Source organism: Candoia aspera, chromosome 8, assembly GCF_035149785.1.
Source record: "Candoia aspera isolate rCanAsp1 chromosome 8, rCanAsp1.hap2, whole genome shotgun sequence".
Classification (NCBI taxonomy): Eukaryota; Metazoa; Chordata; class Lepidosauria; order Squamata; family Boidae; genus Candoia; species Candoia aspera.
In genome coordinates this window covers 40,825,722-40,847,110 of record NC_086160.1, presented here as the reverse complement: position 1 = coordinate 40,847,110, position 21,389 = coordinate 40,825,722, and the positions used below count along the sequence as shown (strand labels likewise).

At 37.8% G+C, this 21,389-nt stretch overlaps 1 protein-coding gene across 1 annotated transcript in view; it reads right to left on the bottom strand.

The window, feature by feature from the left end:
• Positions 1-4,379: 4,379 nt before the first annotated feature.
• INPP4B (inositol polyphosphate-4-phosphatase type II B) overlaps positions 4,380-21,389 on the bottom strand; it is a 166,517-nt gene continuing 149,507 nt past the window's right edge. The window contains exon 24 of the mRNA XM_063310809.1: positions 4,380-5,972. Within this exon, the coding sequence (XP_063166879.1) occupies positions 5,798-5,972 (175 nt within the window). The 3' untranslated portion in view covers positions 4,380-5,797. The remainder of the gene's footprint in view (positions 5,973-21,389) is intronic.

Genomic DNA, 21,389 nt, shown 5'->3' with positions numbered 1-21,389 from the left:
GATCTGGAAGCTGCAGCTGGTCCAAAATGCAGTGGTGTGGAAAGTTTTTGGCATCTCTCACTATGCCCATATAACACCTTTGCTCTGTGAGCTGCACTGGCTCCTAGGAGGCCTCTGGGGGCGATTCAAGGTGCTATTTGTCATCTATAGACCCCTTCATGGAACAGAGCCAGGCTATTTGCGGGCCTTGCTCCATTGTTTCTGCTTGCATCACTACATCTAGCAGTGAGGGCATGTTCCAGGTCCCCTTTATCAAACAGTGCCATCTTTTTAGACCCAGGAGCCATGCCTTCTTTGTGGCAGCACCAGCCTGGTGGAACAGCATCCCACCAGAAATCCAAATGGCCCTGACTGTGTTAGCCTTTTGTAAGGGTTCTGCATGTGTTTCAGCCAAATGTTAGGCATGCTCTGGGGTTGCTGTGGTTTTATGATTGGGATGTATTGTTTACCTCAGGTGCCGTGGGTTATTGTTGGTTTTAGTCATTGCATACTGACCAGTGTCACTGCTGTTAGATGTATGGCTAGCTAAATTATTTCAATAAGGTAAATAAAATAAAATTATATACATGTACATTGCTTTAACTGACACATTTCTTCTTAAACACTTACATTATGATGGCTGTTTTATGGTAGTGAAAACAATCCAACTCAGGCAATAATATGAAAATATGAGTTTTATTTAAATAAAAATACATGCACACACAATGTACAATGGATATGGCTAACACACATGAATGCTTACAGTTTCTAAAATAATAGGCAAAATGATTTTTTAAAAAAGATGACATGCATAAAAGCAAATGGCCCAATTTAATTAAAATCAAGCACACTTCCAAAGATATTTCCAGCTTGTTCCACAACTTAGTTAAAACACTTCCACATACTTCTTAATAACAATGAATGCTTTAATGGCAAATTAATCATTGTTCTTTCAGAAATTTTGTTGATATGAATAGGACATGTACAATAGTAATAATTCTGGGGCTATATACTAGGCCATAGTCAAATAAAGTTTCTGACCATGCCTGAAGCTTATAATGTGCCAAGTAATCCTTTAAATGTTTCCTCTGAGGAGAAAAACCCTAACCCTAACCCTCTGAGGAAACACTTCATATACATCTATTGCTATCTGATATCACAAACTGCTTTTGAAAATCCACTTTCAAAAATAGTTTGATGCAGTACATACAATATAATTGTATCTGTAGGGACATGAAACTTATGTGGATCACAGTTATGAACAAACCTGGTCCTGAGGCACTGAATCATACACGACAGCCTCTGTTTTATTTGCAATATTCTTCAATGATCATAATTAACTCCCTTTTTAAAACTTTATATGATCAATGTTTGCTCACAAAAAAGAGACATTATGATTTTTTTTTTTTGGAATTTGGTATCAGAAAATGAAAGACAGCTCATATGAGCTTGTTTCCAGAAACAAGCAGGAACCTGCCACAACCAAAAGAGAGGAAAAAAGATTCTTCTAAACTGTGTAATGCTTTACAACAATGGGCCTACACTGGTGTGTCATCCTTCCATTTACAATGTGTTTAAAAATAGATATTATTTTCAGGGTTGCTTGCAGAAGTGGGTTAAAAACACCAAGATGGCAGCTGCAACCACACAATTGATGCCTTTCCTCTTTTGCTCGTACACATAAATGGGGAAGGCTTTGGTCATGGCCACCATCTTCATTTTCTTTTTACACCTGCTCTGCAGTCACCTCTGATTATTTGGACAAATGCTACATCATTGCTACATGTATATGTGTGTACAAACACACACACACACTGTAGCATTTGTCCAAATAATGGGAACATAATTTAAACTGCATTATACTGATAGTTTTGTATATCAACTATTCCTGCTGAATTCTTTCTCATCTATCATAAAACCTAGGACTAGGGAATAAACTCTTAAAATACTTCATCTTTCCAGAAGTAAAACTGTCATTTTCCATTACGCGAGATACTTGAAACATCAGTGATGAGGCTTCAAATATATATTTTATTTATAGCAGCAACTGCTTGAAAATTAATTGCATATAAAGATCTTAAGAGAAAAATGTTGGTGTATTAAGTGCATTTGTTCTAGTGTCAGTGCTATAAATCTGGAATGGGGAATAGCAACATTCCAGTGGTTAATTCTTCAGGACCTGCCCAGCTGATGTAATTAAATAATAGCAATCCTGAATAGCTCCTGCTCACTTCAGCCCACATGTATGGAAAGATTACTTGGAAGATGACACTGCTTGCCATTCAAACTTTTATTGAAAGAAAAATATTCCCAAATTATTTATTCATTTGAGCAAGAAATGCATTTTCTTATTAAAATTTGTTTTGCTATTATTACAATACTGATGGGATACATAATGCAAAATAATACATTGTTTTCATGTGTGAGTCATTTCAAAATCATCAAATTATATGCAGATGCTTAGTGATAACTCATATTCACAAGATTCATGTGTAGCTAGTTCTTTGCACGTGCTTTGTTATTTTGCTACAGGACCCTTTGTTCCAGGAATATACTACATTAATAAAAAACTGTCTATGTTCTCAAGTACTCATTTCCATTTAAAGCAAGCAAGTGGTAGGAAACTTACTTCACTGATCACTCAGTATTAGCAAGAATGGGTTGAATCCCCATCAGGGATGCCTGATGGCATTTTAACACTATATACATTTGGCACTAAAAAGAATGAGAAGCCAATTGCTTGTATCTCAAAACAGTTTTGATTCTGAAAGCATCATGCACACTCCTTACAAAGGTATGGATTCACAGGTCCCTAAAGCATCTTTAAATATGGAGGTTCTGTCATACACAGAGATTTGTACTCTGTGGGAAAAAGGGGGTAAAAAGAGAAGGAAACCAGTCTGGAGTTTGATATTTCACAACTTTTGATTCAATTTCTGGGTTATTATTTCTGCAAAAATTAGTAATTTCTATTTTGTTATTCTAGAACAGCATTTCTAATTGAGTGCTCCCCAACTGAGTTGGACTAGCCCAAGAAATTTAACTGTGCGACCTATAGATTGTGGGAGTTGTAGTTGGGGAAAGCCATTCTAAATGTTTGAATTGGATACATTTCAACTTCCAACAATACTTCTATTGCCAGATGTTACTGTTTTAAAATTTAATGGGATTTAATGAACTGTGAAATCAGTTTAAATTTCTTAAAGAGCACCATTTCTATAAATGATTGTTGCTTTTCATTCCAGCATCTATGAATCTAATGTAAAACTTACACTAACCTTACATTTCACTTGAAAAAGGCACTGTTTTTAATTCTGTATTAACATTCACAAATTAATTTCGACATAAAAACTTGTCCTTTGGTGGGTAAAAATAAAATTTAACTCTGTATGAATGACAGATTAACTAACAAATCAACAAATGAATCCTTCATCCTGATTACTATTTAATTCTGAAAGCTGCAAAATTACTGAAATCCTATAATTTTTATTCAAAAGTAAACATTCTTTTAAGCTACCAGTAAAAGCTCCTTACAGTGGTTCTCTTTATCTTCCAGTATTTTCAAAGAATAGTTTCTAGTGGATATCCTTGTTATAGACTGTCCTTAATGCTTTTTTAGTTAAGAAACCCTACCTGCTTCCAATGTGATTGCAACATGCCACTGAGATTGATGGATGAAAGCTCCCACTTTTGGTAGAGCGTATAAACTTAAAAAAAAGCAGCAGCCAGCAGTAAACATAGATGGAACTGCAAAAATAGCCCACAAAAGTGACAATATCTCCATATAGGTAATAAGGCAAAATCACAAAGATTAGTTTTTTCTTCGAATTCTATTATGAATTTTATATACAACAGCAAAGCAGCAAAGTGACTTTGCTCTTAATCCAGTTAGCAATATCAAAAGCTAGATTTTAAATCCAGACTCACGATTTGCCTTTCTATTGGATGGAGGATCAGACCTTTAACTCTGGTGAGCTTATGATATACACTTTATTTTTTATGAAAATGCTGTATTTATTAATAGATAGTTCATTGCCTGGATGCTCAATCTACCATATTTACTGAAGTTTCTTTTGAATGATGGTACAGTTTGATAAAAGAAGTCCTATGTATTTTTGCTTATATACATCCTCCCAATCTGTGAAACACACAAAACAATGTGTGTTAACTAATGAATGGAGCTGTGTAATCCTGCACACTTTTAAAAGTGTATTTTTGTCTAAAAGGTTAGGTGTCAGCCTTTCCATATGTTCCCTCTGGTGGTCGGTAGTACTTTGGGAAAGCCATCAGCTGTATCATGTTGAATGCATACTTTCTGCATTTGATATTCTTCAGGACATTTTCTATGCGGCATCCTTCTCTAGTGCAAAGGGGGGAAAAAGACAACTTCATGAAACAAATCATAAATAAATATGTTTTATTTTGTACATTGCAGAGTTTTAGCAACAATTGAAGTAAAAATAACAAAGATAAATCTACAATATATTTTCCACAAGTGATGATACATCTTACAGAACTGGATCCAAGGCCAGGCCCAATATAGTTATTGCCCTCAGAAGTAGGTTATAGGATTTTTAAAATATATTTCTTCTCACTGTGGCTTGATTAGATATTATATTTTTATGATATATTTTACTCTAGCTTTAGAAATATATTTACTTTAAAAATTCTCTTTTTTCAGATTGGTTTTCTTTTGCTTTTTTGTACATGTTAAAGTTTACATGTAATTTTAAGTGTACAGGTTCCATGAATAAGGCATTTTATTAAGTCTGGCCCTATAGATTTACAAAGGAAACGTCCACCTTTTCTGGAGGTCTCATTTTTAACTTTGTGATGAAAGAGGAAACATGGCTTTCTTGGAGCATGAATCAACTTTCTGTTGTTCAAAGAAAGGATGCTTGGTTCATACACAGTACAAAATTCACAAGAGCCAACACAGAGCATCAAAACGGAAAGAAAACTTTGTTTAAAATAATATAGACGCATGTTGTAAAGGAAAGGCAGCAAAAGCAACAATTACAACAGGTTAATTATGTTACAAATCATAAGTTACTATATGCCATTGAATGGCCTGACAAAAAAGGGTTAGTTATGCAACGAATAATTAAAAGAAATATTAAAATTATTTGTTAAAACAGAAGGATTCTACTGGCAAGTAATGAAAGTAGCACACTGAAAATTAATCTTAGTGACCTTACTCAGAACACTTGACTTAGTTTGAAATGCCAGTATGTAAATACTTTCCTCCATCTTCTTACATCTTTTGACCAATTACCACAGAAAAATATATATATGATCATGCTGGAAGTTTTATCACATTTTCATACAAGGAACCAATTTTACATGGCTCCTGGTGTGAAAACTATAAAGATAGCACTGTTGAAGGAAATTATTCTATCTAGTAAAGTAGAATTTGGCAATTTTCACACCTGAGTACAAATATTATGCTGGGAAAAATAAGTATTCCTGCAAATCGTCCTGAATTAAAATAAAGTGCTGACAATCCCCCAAGTAGGAATTTGATTAAAAGGGGATGGGTCATATTTCATGACTAGATCAAATCTGATCAAGATACCCTAATGCTTTCTTAGAGCTAATGACAACGTGAAAAGATTTGCTAGAGCTAGATAGTGGATTAAATCACTTGAGCATAGTATGCTTTCTTGATTCCTGGGAAGAAAAGGAGAATGTATGCAGTTCAAGACACTGGCCTCTTACGAACTAATTTGAGGGTCCAAGAATATATAAACAATATAGTACAATGTGTCATTTTAAAGTGTTGCTGTTTCTTAAAAAAAGCAACAAATAGAAGTGAACTTTACTGATATTTTGCTAATAGTAAAGCAAGACTTAGAATAAGCCACACAACCAGCAAGTGCGAGCTGACAAGCAGCAAGGCGACAGGATAGAAGTGACGAGAAGTTGGCTTGTTATCAGTTAGACAGCCTGTCTCGGGATCATCCGATTCATTCAGGGCTCCCTGGGTTTGTCTGCTGTTAAACAGGGGAAGTTAGGAACAAATAAGAGAGCATTTAATAGGAGAGAAAAGCAAAACTTTGGTATTCCAACATCAAAGATGGCCATGCAGGATTACAAATCTATGCTAAAGATTCTATTGTGGTGACTTGATCATCAGGGTTATTCTTCAAAAGACAAGCATCCCAAACCTCTTACTGGTATTCCTTGCCACATTAAAAATGTGTTTGTAATTCAGAATGAAATAACCCACCCCAAAGGAGTAAAATAAACTGAAATGTCATGAAGTGGAAAAAAAACGTGTGTGTGTATGCGTGCTCATATGCAACATCACCTAGAATTAAAATGGATAGGGAAGATTTGTTTTTATGCTACTTTTGTCCACTGGAACAATATACATAGATCTTATTCTGCAACTGCTGGTGTCCTTGAATCATTGGCTTCCCATTCAAAATCTAGCCTCATCCACTTGTGCTGGGATTCCAACTCTAGAATTCTTAGTTAACACGCAGGTCCAGCATATCTGTAGGACATCAGGCTGGGGCAGGCTTCTACTTGATCAACTATGACTCTTCATAAGGGCTGAACAACTCTTAGAACTTGGCAGCCTTGAGCTTTGATGCCAGCACTCTGGCAATGCCCACTCTATGCATGCCTTGCCTCTCTTCTTCTCTTTATTTTCTGAAGTGGCAGAATTCCCTTATGCAGGACATGAGAAAATTCCCAGGACAGAGGAATCCTTATTGACATCAATAAAACCTTGCTTCCGTCTTTCCCACAGCTTCTGTCTCACAAGTAGACTGCACATTGAGGCATTATGGCCTGGGAAAAACATACAAGAGAAGATCTATGCTGCCATATTTCACCCCACCTGACCCTTATCCTATACAGATCACTATACCAAACTCTAAATCTCAAGCTGAAAATTACAGAGAAGAAAAAATATGGGTGACATGCACTTAATTTCCCACTGCCAATAATAATAATAATAATAATAATAATAATAATAATAATAATAATAATAATAATAATAATTCCTGCTTCATTGTAAGAAAAATCCTGTGAGTTTTATGAAGATTGCAAATTATTGATTTCAGTCCTCACCTGCAGGCTGTTTAGCAAAACCCGGCTTTAATGTAAAGGAGAAAGCAGTGAAAGTATGAAAGAATGAAGGATTAGAAATAGATTCAATTTTCTTACCTTAAAAGAAAGCACTTTATAAAAAGACCATCTGCTCCCTATAAATTGTGTCTACATTATCATTTTCATTAATAGCATGCTTGGATAATGTGCTAAAAGGAATAAAGCCATACAGGGTCTACTGGAAAAAAAGAACTTACGTGATGGTACAAAACATTGCCTAAATTCCCATTCCTACCCCATGAGTGCCTAGCATGCTCACTAGCCTCCAGGAGGGAGGGCTGGGGATTGGACGTTACAAGAGAAAGAACACCAGCAATTTGGTGCTGGCTTCCTTTTCCTGGTCAGCGGTCATGCAGCTAGATTACCTTGGACTCAGGCTGCTATTGGTAATCCCAGGTCCACTTATGAAAAGAACATGTTCATCCATGACTTAGTTGTGGATGAACAAATGGACCTGTGCTGACACTTTGTTGGGAAAGATGGAATTATCATCCTGCCTGAAATATGCTCTCCCAGGTTTTAAGTCCTTCAGAGCCATGACTTCAGGATAGGAAAGAAAGAGCAGCAATGATTCTCATGGACACCTTTGTGGTAACCAAGGATCATCAGCCCCTACAAATGACGGGCTGCCTGTATTTGAAATTGGGCACTATAGATTTCAGTATCCTGTTGATGTGCTATCCATTTTTCTGCAAGGTGGGATCCTTCATGAGCTTCCAGACATAATTGCTGGCTTTTTATTGGAAACTCCCTGGTTATTTGTGCTGGGGGACTTCAATATTTATGCCTTAGGAAGGATGGAACTGTCCCAGGTAATCTCTCATGTACTGTAGCCAGGGGTCCCCAACCCCAGGGCCATGGACTGGTACCGGTCTGTGGCCTGTTAGGAACCAGTGAGTCTGGAGGCTGAGATGCTGTTTGTTCCCAAACCACTGTACTGTATGTCTGAAAGCCCTGGTGTTGTCTGATGAGGCAGAAGCACTTCTGAACTCATGACTACTTCTTGTATGTCAGAGACACCATGATCAGGGGAGCTTTAACCTAGATTTTTGCGGGGCTGTGGGCACTAGTTTGCAACCTTACCTGCAGTGGAAGGTTTGGGAAATAGTAACTCATACCTTTACCACTTTAAGGACAGACTGCAATGTATGTTATATAGAGATGTTTTTGAAAACTAAACTTCAAAAACAGACATTTCATTTGGTACAAATTGCAGCAGCCCACTTTCTGGCAGCCAACACAATTACAGCTATGTAACATCAGTCTTGCAGGTGATGCACTCAATGCCAATAAATTTCCGTATACAATTTAAAGTAATGGTTCTATATTATTGAACCAATCTTCATGGCTTGACACCTGGGTATCTTAAATATTATCTTCTTCCACTAGGATTGTCTCATCCTATTTGTTTGTCATATAAAAATGGTTAAAAATCCTTCCATAAGTGAGGTTCATGTAGGGTAGGACAGAATGTTTATCTGTTGTTTGCATCATCCCTCTGAAAAAGCTTTTCACTAGAGATTCAGATGGTGCCCCTTCTGCTGGTATTTAGGAAGGCCATTAAAGTAGAGCTATTCCACCAAGCTTTGGATCTGTAAGGGTTGTCACCATTGGTTATGGACAGCAGGTTTGGGTTGGTGCATCTTATTTGTTTTTATGTATTTATTGTTTGTTGTGTTTATATTTGGAAATCTCTGGGAGTCACTTTGGAATTCAGCAGTACAATATATAAAAGGTGTTAAATGACTAAATAAGCTTATTAAGAATAATTGCTTATTAATGTTGTTTTACTGTAGTAAAACAAATCATTCCCGCTTACACTATGATTGTAAATCATGTATAATTATCTAAAATTAGATAATTCCCAATACTTCCAGAATTCTTATTATTATCTTAGCTTCTTGTCAGTAAGAATCTGAAATTTCTTGTGAACATCTTTCCAGTACTATAAAATGAATGTACTGCAGTTTTCAATGCTAGTGGGATTTATGGTGGATCACAACAATTAATCTCTTCACAATGGCTAGTTTCTGCAAGACATGCTTGCAAACAAATGATATTAAACTTGCTAGCTGAGCAGCCTGCTCAGTGAAGAATGTAAGAAGAATATGGTATTTTGCTTACCAAGTGATCATGGCAAATGTTGATGTGTTAATAGATAACTAAAGTTGTAAAAATTTTGCACAAGTTATTTAAGTTCTAGAGAAACATTGAATTCTTCTGAACAGACCCTAATGTCAAAACTCAATTTTTGATTACTTAAACTAGGATTTCTCAGGCTTTCTATTACTAGGAGACGCTTGACAGGGCTAAAAATCACTCAAGCAAGTCAGTCACAAATAGGAGTATGACAGAGCACAGTACAATTAATAGTGAAAAGACAGTCACCAAGAGTCAAGATTAACTTGAAGATATATCTACAGTGTACAGTATCTATATCTATATCTTCAAGTCAATCTTGACTCTTGGTGGCTGTTTGGACAAGTCCATGCAGTTTCTCTTCTTGGCAACATTTTCAGATGTGTTTTGTCACTGGCTTCTTCCTAGGGTTGGGAGAGAGTGACAGGCCCAAAAGTCAGCCAGCTGTTTTTGTGCCTATGGCAGGAGTACATACACACATGCACACACACACACACACACAAGTATACACATAAATGGAGAGCCAATTTGGTGTAGTGTTAAGGAATCTGTCTAGAAACTGGGAGTCTGTGAGTTCTAGTCCCACCTTAGGCACAAAGCCAGCTGGGTGACCTTGGGCCAGTCACTTTCTCTAAGTCCTAGGAAGGAGGCAATGGCAAACCACTTCTGAAAAACCTTGCCAAGAAAACTTCAGGGACTTGTCCAGGCAGGCTTCGAGAATCAGACACGACTGAAAGGATTAAAAAAACCCCAACACATACATGCCCACATGCACATAAACATATTTCCATATGAATTTTATTTTATGCATTTTTATGGCTAGAGGAAAATAACAAGATACAGAAGCTTCAAGTAATTGAGAGCAAAGAGGAAAATAAAATAAAAATGTCATACACTTAAAAATCAAAATCTTAAGAGACAAAGAATCAATTCAAGTACCAAATTAGTAATTCCAGAAAATTAGATCCTTAGCCCCTTCTCAGCAATTGCTACTTAGCACAATTTAACAACCTTCCTCTTTCAAGCTCATCTACCCCTAAATATATGTTCCAGTTTTTTGTATTATCATAGCAAAGGGCATTCACTCTGGCACACCTAGATGCCTTCTCCTTGATAGTGTTAATAGGGAAATATAACAAGGCTTTCTTCCAAGATCATCTCAATTTCAGTAGCAAAACAAACACATAATTGATGTATCTTTCTGATACTGAAATGGCTATTCATATACTGCTGGTTTGGCCAATCTATCATCCCTGGAGAGCAGGACTGATAACCTCTCTAGTTGCAAAATATTCAAGTTGGCACTAACAGAAAAACAGTGTGCTTTTAACTCACTGACATTTCCAAGAAAGTGGCTAAATTTTGCCCTGGACCTCTTGTGTCAGAAGCCACTAGACTAAATTGGAATTTACGTACTGTAAAATTTGTAATTTATTATCTTCAGTTATTGTACTCAACTCACATCCTTTTTAATTTGTTTTTTTTAAACTTATATTAACGGACACATCATTTCTATGTTATTTTAAGCTGCCGCCCTTTGGTGTAATAAAGTGTATCTGTCTAAAACACCAGATTCCAGCATGAAAAAGAATTAGGCATACATTGGGGAACATGCAGCTTTGTTCTAATATATTTAGTTCGTGTTGCTTTTCAGCCTTTTAAATCTTTCTATACACAAAGCTATACACCACACAACAAAAGCACCTTGGGCTTAAGAATTTAACTGAGGCATGGTCGTCGTCATCATCATCGTCGTCATCATCATCATCATCAAAATAACAACCTTTTTATCTTTCTAACTCCATCATACTTTCAGGCAATTTCACCATCCTGCTAGTTTGAGGGAGAGATGTGAAACATACTCCCCAGTGCAGTGTTGTGACTCAGTAGTGGAAACAGATCCAAAGTTTGAAAAATGCTGACTTGCTATTCACATATGTTTGACTACAATTCTGATCTTAGCTGCAGTCAATTTAGCCACTGGCCAGCTTGGAGAAAGCTGGCTTTTCGTATAATTTGCAACACTTTACTTTTTCCATCTTACTGAGCCATAAACTGAAACTGACAGCGTTGTGTGTCCATGTGGGGCAGAATGATGAAGGGAGACTGTCACTGTGTCTGTTCTGCTTTCCTATCAAACTGCTAGAGGTCTGAAAAGGTAGATTGCACAGAAATAGGAAACTAACACAGCTTCTTATTGCAGACAAGACAAGTGGATTGGAAAAATCTCATACAAGTTCAATAGTATGCAAGAAAACAGAAAAAGAGATGATGTAGGATTGCTATTCAGGCCCATAGATTGAGGACTGGGGAAAGTAAGTGGAAGTGAAGGGTATATAAAACAGTAATCTGTTGTAATACTGAGGCAGGAAATAGATGTTGAAAGACAGAGCCCACAGCACAGGCATACAGCTGAAAAACAAGGGCCTGGACAGACAAGAATATTGCACCCTCATAATATGGGCCAGAAACTCAAGGGGAAATAGAAGTAAAACTTTGTTGCAAAAAGTGGTGGTCTAAGTTTCTAATTTTAACCTGAACCAACTAGCATTATTATCTATTATTAGTAATAATATTTTGCTGGTTCTCAAAATTAAATTACTGGAATATGAAGTACCAGCTAAAATTTGTTATTTAAACGAAGAACAAAGATACAAACATATATGCCAACATAACTTCATTCATCATAACCTGACAAAATCAGTATTAAATTGTATTACAGATATTTAATATCACAATATATATGTGAACCTTGAATTAATTTAGTCTAAATATAATCACAGTTTTTTGCACATCAAAAGAACTTTGGTTCTTTTTTGATTCTAACTAGACAACTGTTGAACAAGATAAGATTAGACAGAAGAATTTTCTGCCCGCTGAACAGCTTTAACAAGTGAAAGAGTGTTAAATTTATCCCAAACAGAGTTTTGGCAAGATCCAATTTAATACAATAAATCACTGATGGATGGAAGACAAGGATTTTTAAAAAAAAAATGTGATTCAACTTTTTTTCATTTACACATTAAGCAGAGAAAATTAAGTTAAAAACAATGAGAACATTGCTTATCAGTATATAAACTGGATACTAATGTGATTACAGTCAGGGACCATGATCAAACCTGGTACAAATAATGAGAATGGAACCATATCATATCTTGAACAAGTGAGTATCTCTGATGTTAATCACAGAATCTGATGTTAATCTGATGTTAATCACAGAATCTTTATATGTCTTCAAAGAAGACAGAAAATTGTGAAAAGAATTGCTGATGCATACACAAGGATACTTAAGCAAGAGCTCTGAGGAGTATTTCAAAATTCAATTCCCTAAAGAATATACATCTGAACAGTTCTCATGGATCTTAATAGAAAAACTGAGATATGTCAAACCAGACATTTATAAACTGGCTTCATATTCTACTATTTTAGCATATAAAGTTGTCCCAGCTTAGTTGTCCTTAGCATATAAGGTTGTCTCAGCTATTTGCTTTGAACAAATAGGTAACATAACTAGCCAGTTTTGGCAAAGGAAACAGAGTCTCTGAATAAATGTTTGCAGAAAATCTAGGGCAAATACGTACATTGTCACCTGGTATTTTCAGGAGGGAGTCTCAGGATGTAGGGCAAATCGAACTAGACTTATACAGACAGACTGAGAATACAAAAACCTCACTGTATCTAGATTATTATTATCATCTAACATAATCACAAGCACTGCTTCTACTTTTACTCATAAATAAGGGATTGTCTCTTTCCCATTGTTTCTACCCATTCTACCCAATGCAGCAGGAGGATCATGCTCTGGATACCTTTGGCTAAGTAGTATGGCTGGAGGGGTTCAGAAGGAGAGCCTTTTCTGCTGTGGTGCTCGTCTTTTGGAACATCATTCCTATGGAAATCAGGTTCTCTCTGACCCTGCTGGCCTTTTGTGAGGCTTTGAAAACTTGGTTTGTGTCTTAGCCTGGGGCCTTGGGTGTGGGACAGAGCCTGTCTCCTGGTTATGTTAATGTTGTTTTTAATGATTCCCGGCAGCTGTGTTTTATGTTTGTACATTTGTATTCTACTGTATGTGTTTTATCTGTTTTATTATAAGCCACCCAGAGTCACATATGTGAGATAAATCAATTAAATAAATAAATAAGGCAACCAAGGGAACATCACACTTCCTCATCTTATTCCCTGCTTAGCGCTAAACCATTGCTAGGTATTCCATTTAGTTTAGCATATACTTTATAACAATACTCTCCCTGCATTCAGCGACTAACCTTCAATCCATATTTGTTAAAAACATTCCATAATTTAAGAAATTCACCTTATCATATGCTTTCTTTCAATTAATAAATGTACATTAAACCTTCCTTTATAGAGTCATACATTCCTAAACGAGCAAATATCAGTCTGCATACCCCTTGCCAAGAGTATAGTCATACTGTACTTCAGAAATGTTGCTTGTTGTCTCCTCTTGTACCCTTTCAATCAGAATTCTGCCAAACCCCTTTCCAGACACATTTCACACATTAAACCCCTGTAGTTTTTGCTTCCCCTTTGTATATGGGAACAAAAGTGACATTTTTCTAATGATCAGGCACAGATACAGCCTTTACACATACAGTAAACACACCACACAGCTAAAAAAAAGGTCACACCTATAGTTTAACATTTATCCAATTACACCATATACAGTTGAAACCATCTTCAACATTCTCACAGCCTTTATGACTTCCTTTTCATCATTTTTTTTCTTGGACACTAACAGTTACAGGTTTTATTTGTTTTACTTTTCAATGTACCACTACCATGGCCACATAAATCTCTAAAACTTTCCTTCCTTCATTGCCTCACTTTATTTTATCTCTTCTCTTTTAAATCCCTTTCCCTTTACCAGAAGCTCCTTGTTTGGCCTGCTTCATCCATTTTCAGAGTGATGTCTGATTTCCATTAAAATCATCTTACATTTTTATTTTTCTTTTAATGTTAACTATTCTGTGCTCTTTTTGGCTACATTCTTTGCAACTATTTTTAACCCTATACACCTTCTACAATCTCTTTCTCACATCCTTGTGCTTTACTGAAATCACCTTGAAGAAAGAGGTCCTTTTCTATTGTTAGGATTTTGGGATTAGTTTGAATCCTCTTTCAAAGATCTCTTCTTTCTGTGTAATTGAAAAGTCTCTTTTGAATCAAGTTCAACTCTTGGTGAATACTGGATACACTCGTGTAATTCTTGAAAGCAATATGGAAGTAGTTTGCCCCTGCCTTCCTCCATGATGTTTCTGATTTCCCAGTCTAGCTATAACCCTACTAAGCCTTGGAGATCTCCCATCTAAGTACTAATCAGGCCTAGTGCTGCTTCACTTCTGAGGCCCAATGAGGCTGACCAGATGCTGCCTCTGAATACAGGACGGTACTGCATTAGTGTGGGTAACGACGGGGTAGTTGACAGCAAGGCATTCCAAAGGCTGGGCCAATCCAAGATCAGTGCCATGCCTTTGACACACCTGTGACATCATAGAGCTTGGGAGAGGTGTTTTTAGGCTAAACCAGTTAACTTATGATTCAGCTACTGCTCCAAAGGAAAAACTGCAAAAATAATTTTGCAGCATTTCTGTTCTCCCTACCATCTGCTCAAAATTCTCTCTTCCCTAAGTCAAGATGCCCTTTTGCCTTGCCATTCTCCCTTATGACTTTCCAGTTAATCTTAGGGATGGTTTTGCCACTTCCCCAAAAGTGGCCGTTTTATTTATTTGCTTTGCCTTGAAAAAAATACTGTGAGTAAAGGGCAGTTGGGATTTTTTTTTTGGATATTTTAACTTTAATAAAACTTATTTTGCCCTTGAGATATAGTATAATAGATAATTGATTATCATGCGACCTGTGGCAGATCTGGAATAGAGGAATGCAACTCTCTTGGTCCTGTTGGATCCCTTGAGGGCTTTTGATACTATTGACGAAGCTATCCTTCTTGTTGGCTCTGAGAGTTGCTAAGTGTGAGGCGTTATTTTATGATGGCTCTCTTTCTTCCTGAGGAGACAGTTGCAGTTGATGTGGTAGGGAGAGGCCAAGTCTGCAGGAGCTCCAATGAGAGATACTGCAGATCAGCCCTTCTCTCCTATTTACATGAAACTGCTGGGAGAAGTCATTAGTCAGCAAAAAGTGGGATATCATCAATATGTGGATGATGCCAGCTTGTACATATCCAGCTTTGGCTGAACAGGTGAAGCAGTGAATGTTTTGACCAATGTCTGGAAGGTATGGGAGCCTGGGTGGAGAAAAATAGATTCAGATGAATCCCAGCAAGACAGAATGGCTCTGGATTTGAAAGCCTGCTGAATTCAGAAGTATTCCTTCTCTGACCAGGGTTGTGCTCCCCTGTATGGCTTACAATCTGGAGCTTCTCCTGGACTCAAGGCTCATGCTGTAAACACAGTTAGAGGCTGTGGCCAGGAGAGTCTTTGCAAAATTACACCTTGTCTATAAATTGCAGCCATTTCTGGGTTGGAAGGCTTTATGCATGGTCACTCATGCCCTTATCACCTTGTGACTAGACTACTACAGTTTACTCTGAGGCAGCTCTTAAATGCCATTTAGAAGCTTCAGTTGGTGCAGCATGCAGCTGCCTATGTATTTCCCTTTCTTAAAGGAATGCCACTTATAGGGATCCCAGGCATGAGCTTTCTCAGTGTTGGCCCCCTTTCTATAGGACAGCTAACCCCTGAATTTTCAGTCCTCCTCCACCTTATTGGGCTTCTGAAGAGTCATAAAATCTTGGCTCTTTAGGAAAGCATTGGGGATGCCGAGGTTAATCTACCCCAGGGGAGCACTGTTATAATATATTAGGTGTGCTTTACATGATTAATGTTTTTAACCCTATGTTTTGGCATTTTATAAGCCATTCAGAGCCGACAGGAACTGAACAGCATAGAAGTCTCAACAAACAAATTATTTCAGTCTTCCAGTAGGGTGTGGATGTTTCTCATTCTAACCCGCAAAGAGATAATGGAATAGATTTCCCTCCTCAGAGTCTCCTTCAACTTAAAAGTTCATTAGCCTTGCTTTTCTTTAATTGATTTCTGAATTGCAACTTCACCAGGGTTGGTTCAAAATGCATTTCTTTAGGAGAGTAAGAGCAAAGTAATTTCATGCTCCTATATCACTGAAATCTTCAGCAAAGGATCGTTACCTTGTCGTGGTGCTGGAGCTTGAGCACCTCAATGATGCCATGAGCTAAACCGTGAAGGGCCACCCAAGATGGGAAAGTCATGACAGAGAGGTCAGACTAAATGCGATCCCTGGGGAAGGTAATGGCAACCCACCCCAGTATTCTTCCCGTGAAAACTCAGTGGATCAGTACAACCAGAGATATGTCGGTATACCATCGGAAGATGAGACCCCCAGGTCGGAAGATGGTCAAAATGCTACTGGGGAGGAACAGAGGATGAGTTCAACTAGCCCCAGACGTGATGACGCAGCTAGCTCAAAGCCAAAAGGATGGCTAGCGGCCGAGGGTGCTGCTGGTGAACGGCGAATCCGATGTTCTAAGGATCAACACACCATTGGAACCTGGAATGTAAGATCTATGAGCCAGGGCAAATCGGATGTGGTTATTGGTGAGATGTCAAGATTAAAGGTAGACATTTTGGGCATCAGTGAACTGAAATGGACTGGAATGGGCCACTTCACATCAAATGACCACCAGATCTACTACTGTGGACAAGAGGACCACAGAAGAAATGGAGTAGCCTTCATAATTAGGAGTAAAGTGGCTAAAGCAGTGCTGGATACAATCCAAAAAACGACAGAATGATCTCAATTCGAATTCAGGGCAAGCCATCTAACATCACAGTGATCCAAATATACGCCCCAACCACAAATGCTGAAGAAGCTGAAGTAGAGCAGTTCTATGAGGATCTGCAGCACCTACTGGACAACACGCCTAAAAGAGATGTTATTTTCATCACAGGAGACTGGAATGCTAAGGTGGGCAGTCAAATGACACCTGGAATTACAGGTAAGTATGGCCTGGGAGAACAAAACGAAGCAGGACATAGGCTGATAGAATTTTGCCAAGACAATTCACTCTGCATAACAAACACTCTCTTCCAACAACCTAAGAGACGGCTTTATACATGGACTTCACCAGATGGACAACACCGAAACAAGATTGACTACATCCTTTGCAGCCAAAGGTGGCGGACATCTGTACAGTCGGTAAAAACAAGACCTGGAGCTGACTGTAGTTCCGATCACAAACTTCTTCTTGCACAATTTAGGATCAGACTAAAGAGATTAGGGAAGACTGTGGGTCAGCTAGATATGAGCTCACTAATATTCCTAAGGAATATGCAGTGGAGGTGAAGAATAGATTTAAGGGACTGGACTTAGTAGATAGGGTCCCGGAAGAACTATGGACAGAAGTTGGCAGCATTGTTCAGGAGGCGGCAACAAAATACATCCCAAAGAAAGAGAAAACCAAGAAGGCAAAATGGCTGTCTGCTGACACACTAGAAGTAGCCCAAGAAAGAAGGAAAGCAAAAGGCGACAGTGATAGGGGGAGATATGCCCAATTAAATGCAAAATTCCAGAGGTTAGCCAGAAGAGATAAGGAATTATTTTTAAACAAGCAATGCGCGGAAGTGGAAGAAGACAATAGAATAGGAAGGACAAGAGACCTCTTCCAGAAAATTAGAAACATCGGAGGTAAATTCCAGGCAAAAATGGGTATGATCAAAAACAAAGATGGCAAGGACCTAACAGAAGAAGAAGAGATCAAGAAAAGGTGGCAAGAATATACAGAAGACCTGTATAGGAAGCATAACAATATCGGGGATAGCTTTGACGGTATGGTCAGTGAGCTAGAGCCAGACATCCTGAAGAGTGAGGTTGAGTGGGCCTTAAGAAGCATTGCTAATAACAAGGCAGCAGGAGACGACGGCATCCCAGCTGAACTGTTCAAAATCTTGCAAGATGATGCTGTCAAGGTAATGCATGCTATATGCCAGCAAATTTGGAAAACACAAGAATGGCCATCATCTTGGAAAAAATCAACTTATATCCCCATACCAAAAAAGGGGAACACTAAAGAATGTTCAAACTATCGAACAGTGGCACTCATTTCACATGCCAGTAAGGTAATGCACAAGATCCTGCAAGGTAGACTTCAGCAGTTCATGGAGCGAGAATTGCCAGATGTACAAGCTGGGTTTAGAAAAGGCAGAGGAACTAGAGACCAAATTGCCAATATCCGCTGGATAATGGAAAAAGCCAGGGAGTTTCAGAAAAACATCTATTTCTGTTTTATTGACTATTCTAAAGCCTTTGACTGTGTGGACCATAACAAATTGTGGCAAGTTGTTAGTGGTATGGGGATACCAAGTCATCTTGTATGCCTCCTGAAGAATCTGTATAACAACCAGGTAGCGACAGTAAGAACAGACCACGGAACAACGGACTGGTTTAAGATTGGGAAAGGAGTACGGCAGGGCTGTATACTCTCACCCTACCTATTCAACTTGTATGCAGAACACATCATGCGACATGCTGGGCTTGAGGAATCCAAGGCTGGAGTTAAAATCTCTGGAAGAAACATTAACAATCTCAGATATGCAGATGATACCACTTTGATGGCTGAAAGTGAAGAGGAACTGAGGAGCCTTATGATGAAGGTGAAAGAAGAAAGTGCAAAAGCTGGCTTGCAGCTAAACCTCAAAAAAACCAAGATTATGGCAACCAGCTTGATTGATAACTGGCAAATAGAGGGAGAAAATGTAGAAGCAGTGAAAGACTTTGTATTCCTAGGTGCAAAGATTACTGCAGATGCTGACTGCAGTCAGGAAATCAGAAGACGCTTAATCCTTGGGAGAAGAGCAATGACAAATCTCGATAAAATAGTTAAGAGCAGAGACATCACACTGACAACAAAGGCCCACATAGTTAGAGCAATGGTGTTCCCTGTAGTGACATATGGCTGCGAGAGCTGGACCATAAGGAAGGCTGAGCGAAGGAAGATCGATGCTTTTGAACTGTGGTGTTGGAGGAAAATTCTGAGAGTGCCTTGGACTGCAAGAAGATCAAACCAGTCCATCCTCCAGGAAATCAAGCCAGACTGCTCACTTGAGGGAATGATATTAAAGGCAAAACTGAAATACTTTGGCCACATAATGAGAAGACAGGACAGCCTGGAGAAGATGTTGATGCTAGGGAGAGTGGAAGGCAAAAGGAAGAGGGGCCGACCAAGGGCAAGGTGGATGGATGATATTCTAGAGGTGACGGACTTGTCCCTGAAGGAGCTGGGGATGTTGACGACCGACAGGAAGCTCTGGCGTGGGCTGGTCCATGAAGTCACGAAGAGTCGGAAGCGACTAAACGAATAAACAACAACATATCACAGAAATAAGACTAAAAAAATGGTGAAATCTTTTATCACCTTGGAGGACGGTTTACAATCTATATAAAATGGTCCTTTAAGATGCATGTCTGGCAAGGAGGTAAGAACAACAGAATATTCAGAATTGAAAGACAAGTATAAGGCTAATACCTGGGCTTTTAAAGGCTCTCTTTCTAACAATTTGGTACATTTAATATACTAAATGTATTTAGAAATAGACTTTACTCAAGCTTTTTGCTTATGACTCCTGATAATATTGAGGCAAAGTTCAGCTTTAGAGCAGTGCTTCCCAAAATTTTTGACCATGAGGAACACTTTTTAGCTTCCCCCAAATTTGTAGAATTCTAAATTAGTTGATCTCATCTGTTGACCATGAAATAAAGAAGTTACAAAAAGCTACTATTGAATAATACATTTAAATAAATTCATATCTTAAATCACAGCAGTGTTTGCATATAATTGAGAAATAGTATTACTTCTACATGTAAGTTCAGTCTACACATACTTATTTATTATATTGACTTATTTAAGGAAATAGATTATTTTGCCTTCCAGCTTTCAGAGACTGGAATTGTGCATGAAGTGATGAAAGTTTCAACTTCAGAGCTGATTCCATATTCAGCTTGTTTTGATATTTAGATTTCAATACAACAAAGTGGAGAAAATCCACTTCTAAATACTCAGAATGAACATGTAGCCATTAAACAACCAGGTGCTTTTTCATGAAGATTAGTTTTAGGTGATGCCACTTTTGCCTATGTCTAATTCCAAACTTACAGTATGTCTGCATTTATAGCAGGCCTAAATGCAATGACAAATTCACTAACTGTAACTTCTCATTTCTCCATTTTTTTCTGAACTGTAGTACTTCTGTTACCAAAGAATAAGACAGAAACCAATCCATATTGTTTGATACTTCCATGTTTAATTATAGTTCACTGGAGGAAGCTGCATGTATGGGCAAAGGTTTAGTTATAGCTTATTTTGATTTGCTTCAGTGAGGAAATATCACCAACTCTAGATATTCTTTAAGCAATTAGCATACACTGTATCTTAAATTTCTTCTGCCAATGCCATTCATGTGTAACTTACTGACACTTAAATATTTATGCCAAACAATTTAATTCCCCCTAATTCTAGTTCTAATATCAATGATTCTAGAATCTCTTTTCTAAGAAATTGGGAAAAATGCCACATTTTCTTTTCTTTTTTTGTGCCTTTGAGTCAGTGATGACTCCTGTCAACTGCGTGGAGTGGTTCTGACAGTTTAGCAGAATCAGAAAAAAATCTTAAAATAAGTTAACATAACTCCATGCTGTATTGCAAAATATTCATTTCTATCAACGCTGCAAACTCCAATGTTACCACAGATTGGTACATTTTTCATGGGGTTAAGATGGGAAAAAATACAATTAAACAGCAAGATGGGCCTACCCTAAAGAATATTAATTTATCATTAGATCATATTGAATGCTATGTTATTAGAGTTGAACTTTGTGTGATCGTATTGATGTAAGCTAGCATTTAGCATCAAGAGAGGGTACATTTTGCAATGCTGGTTTCAAAATGCTGAGACCCGCCTGTGATAATCATTACAAACTGAGTAGGTCTTTGTTAGCCTAGTCAGTATATTCATCACTACTTGACAACATTTCAAACTGCAAAAGTAAGAAGTGGTGTATCACTTTGTCTTTGATTCCCTAAAGGTGCTTTCTAGTGTTTCAGAGAATGCTACGTTTTTCTGGTCGCACAACCCAAAAGACCTTTT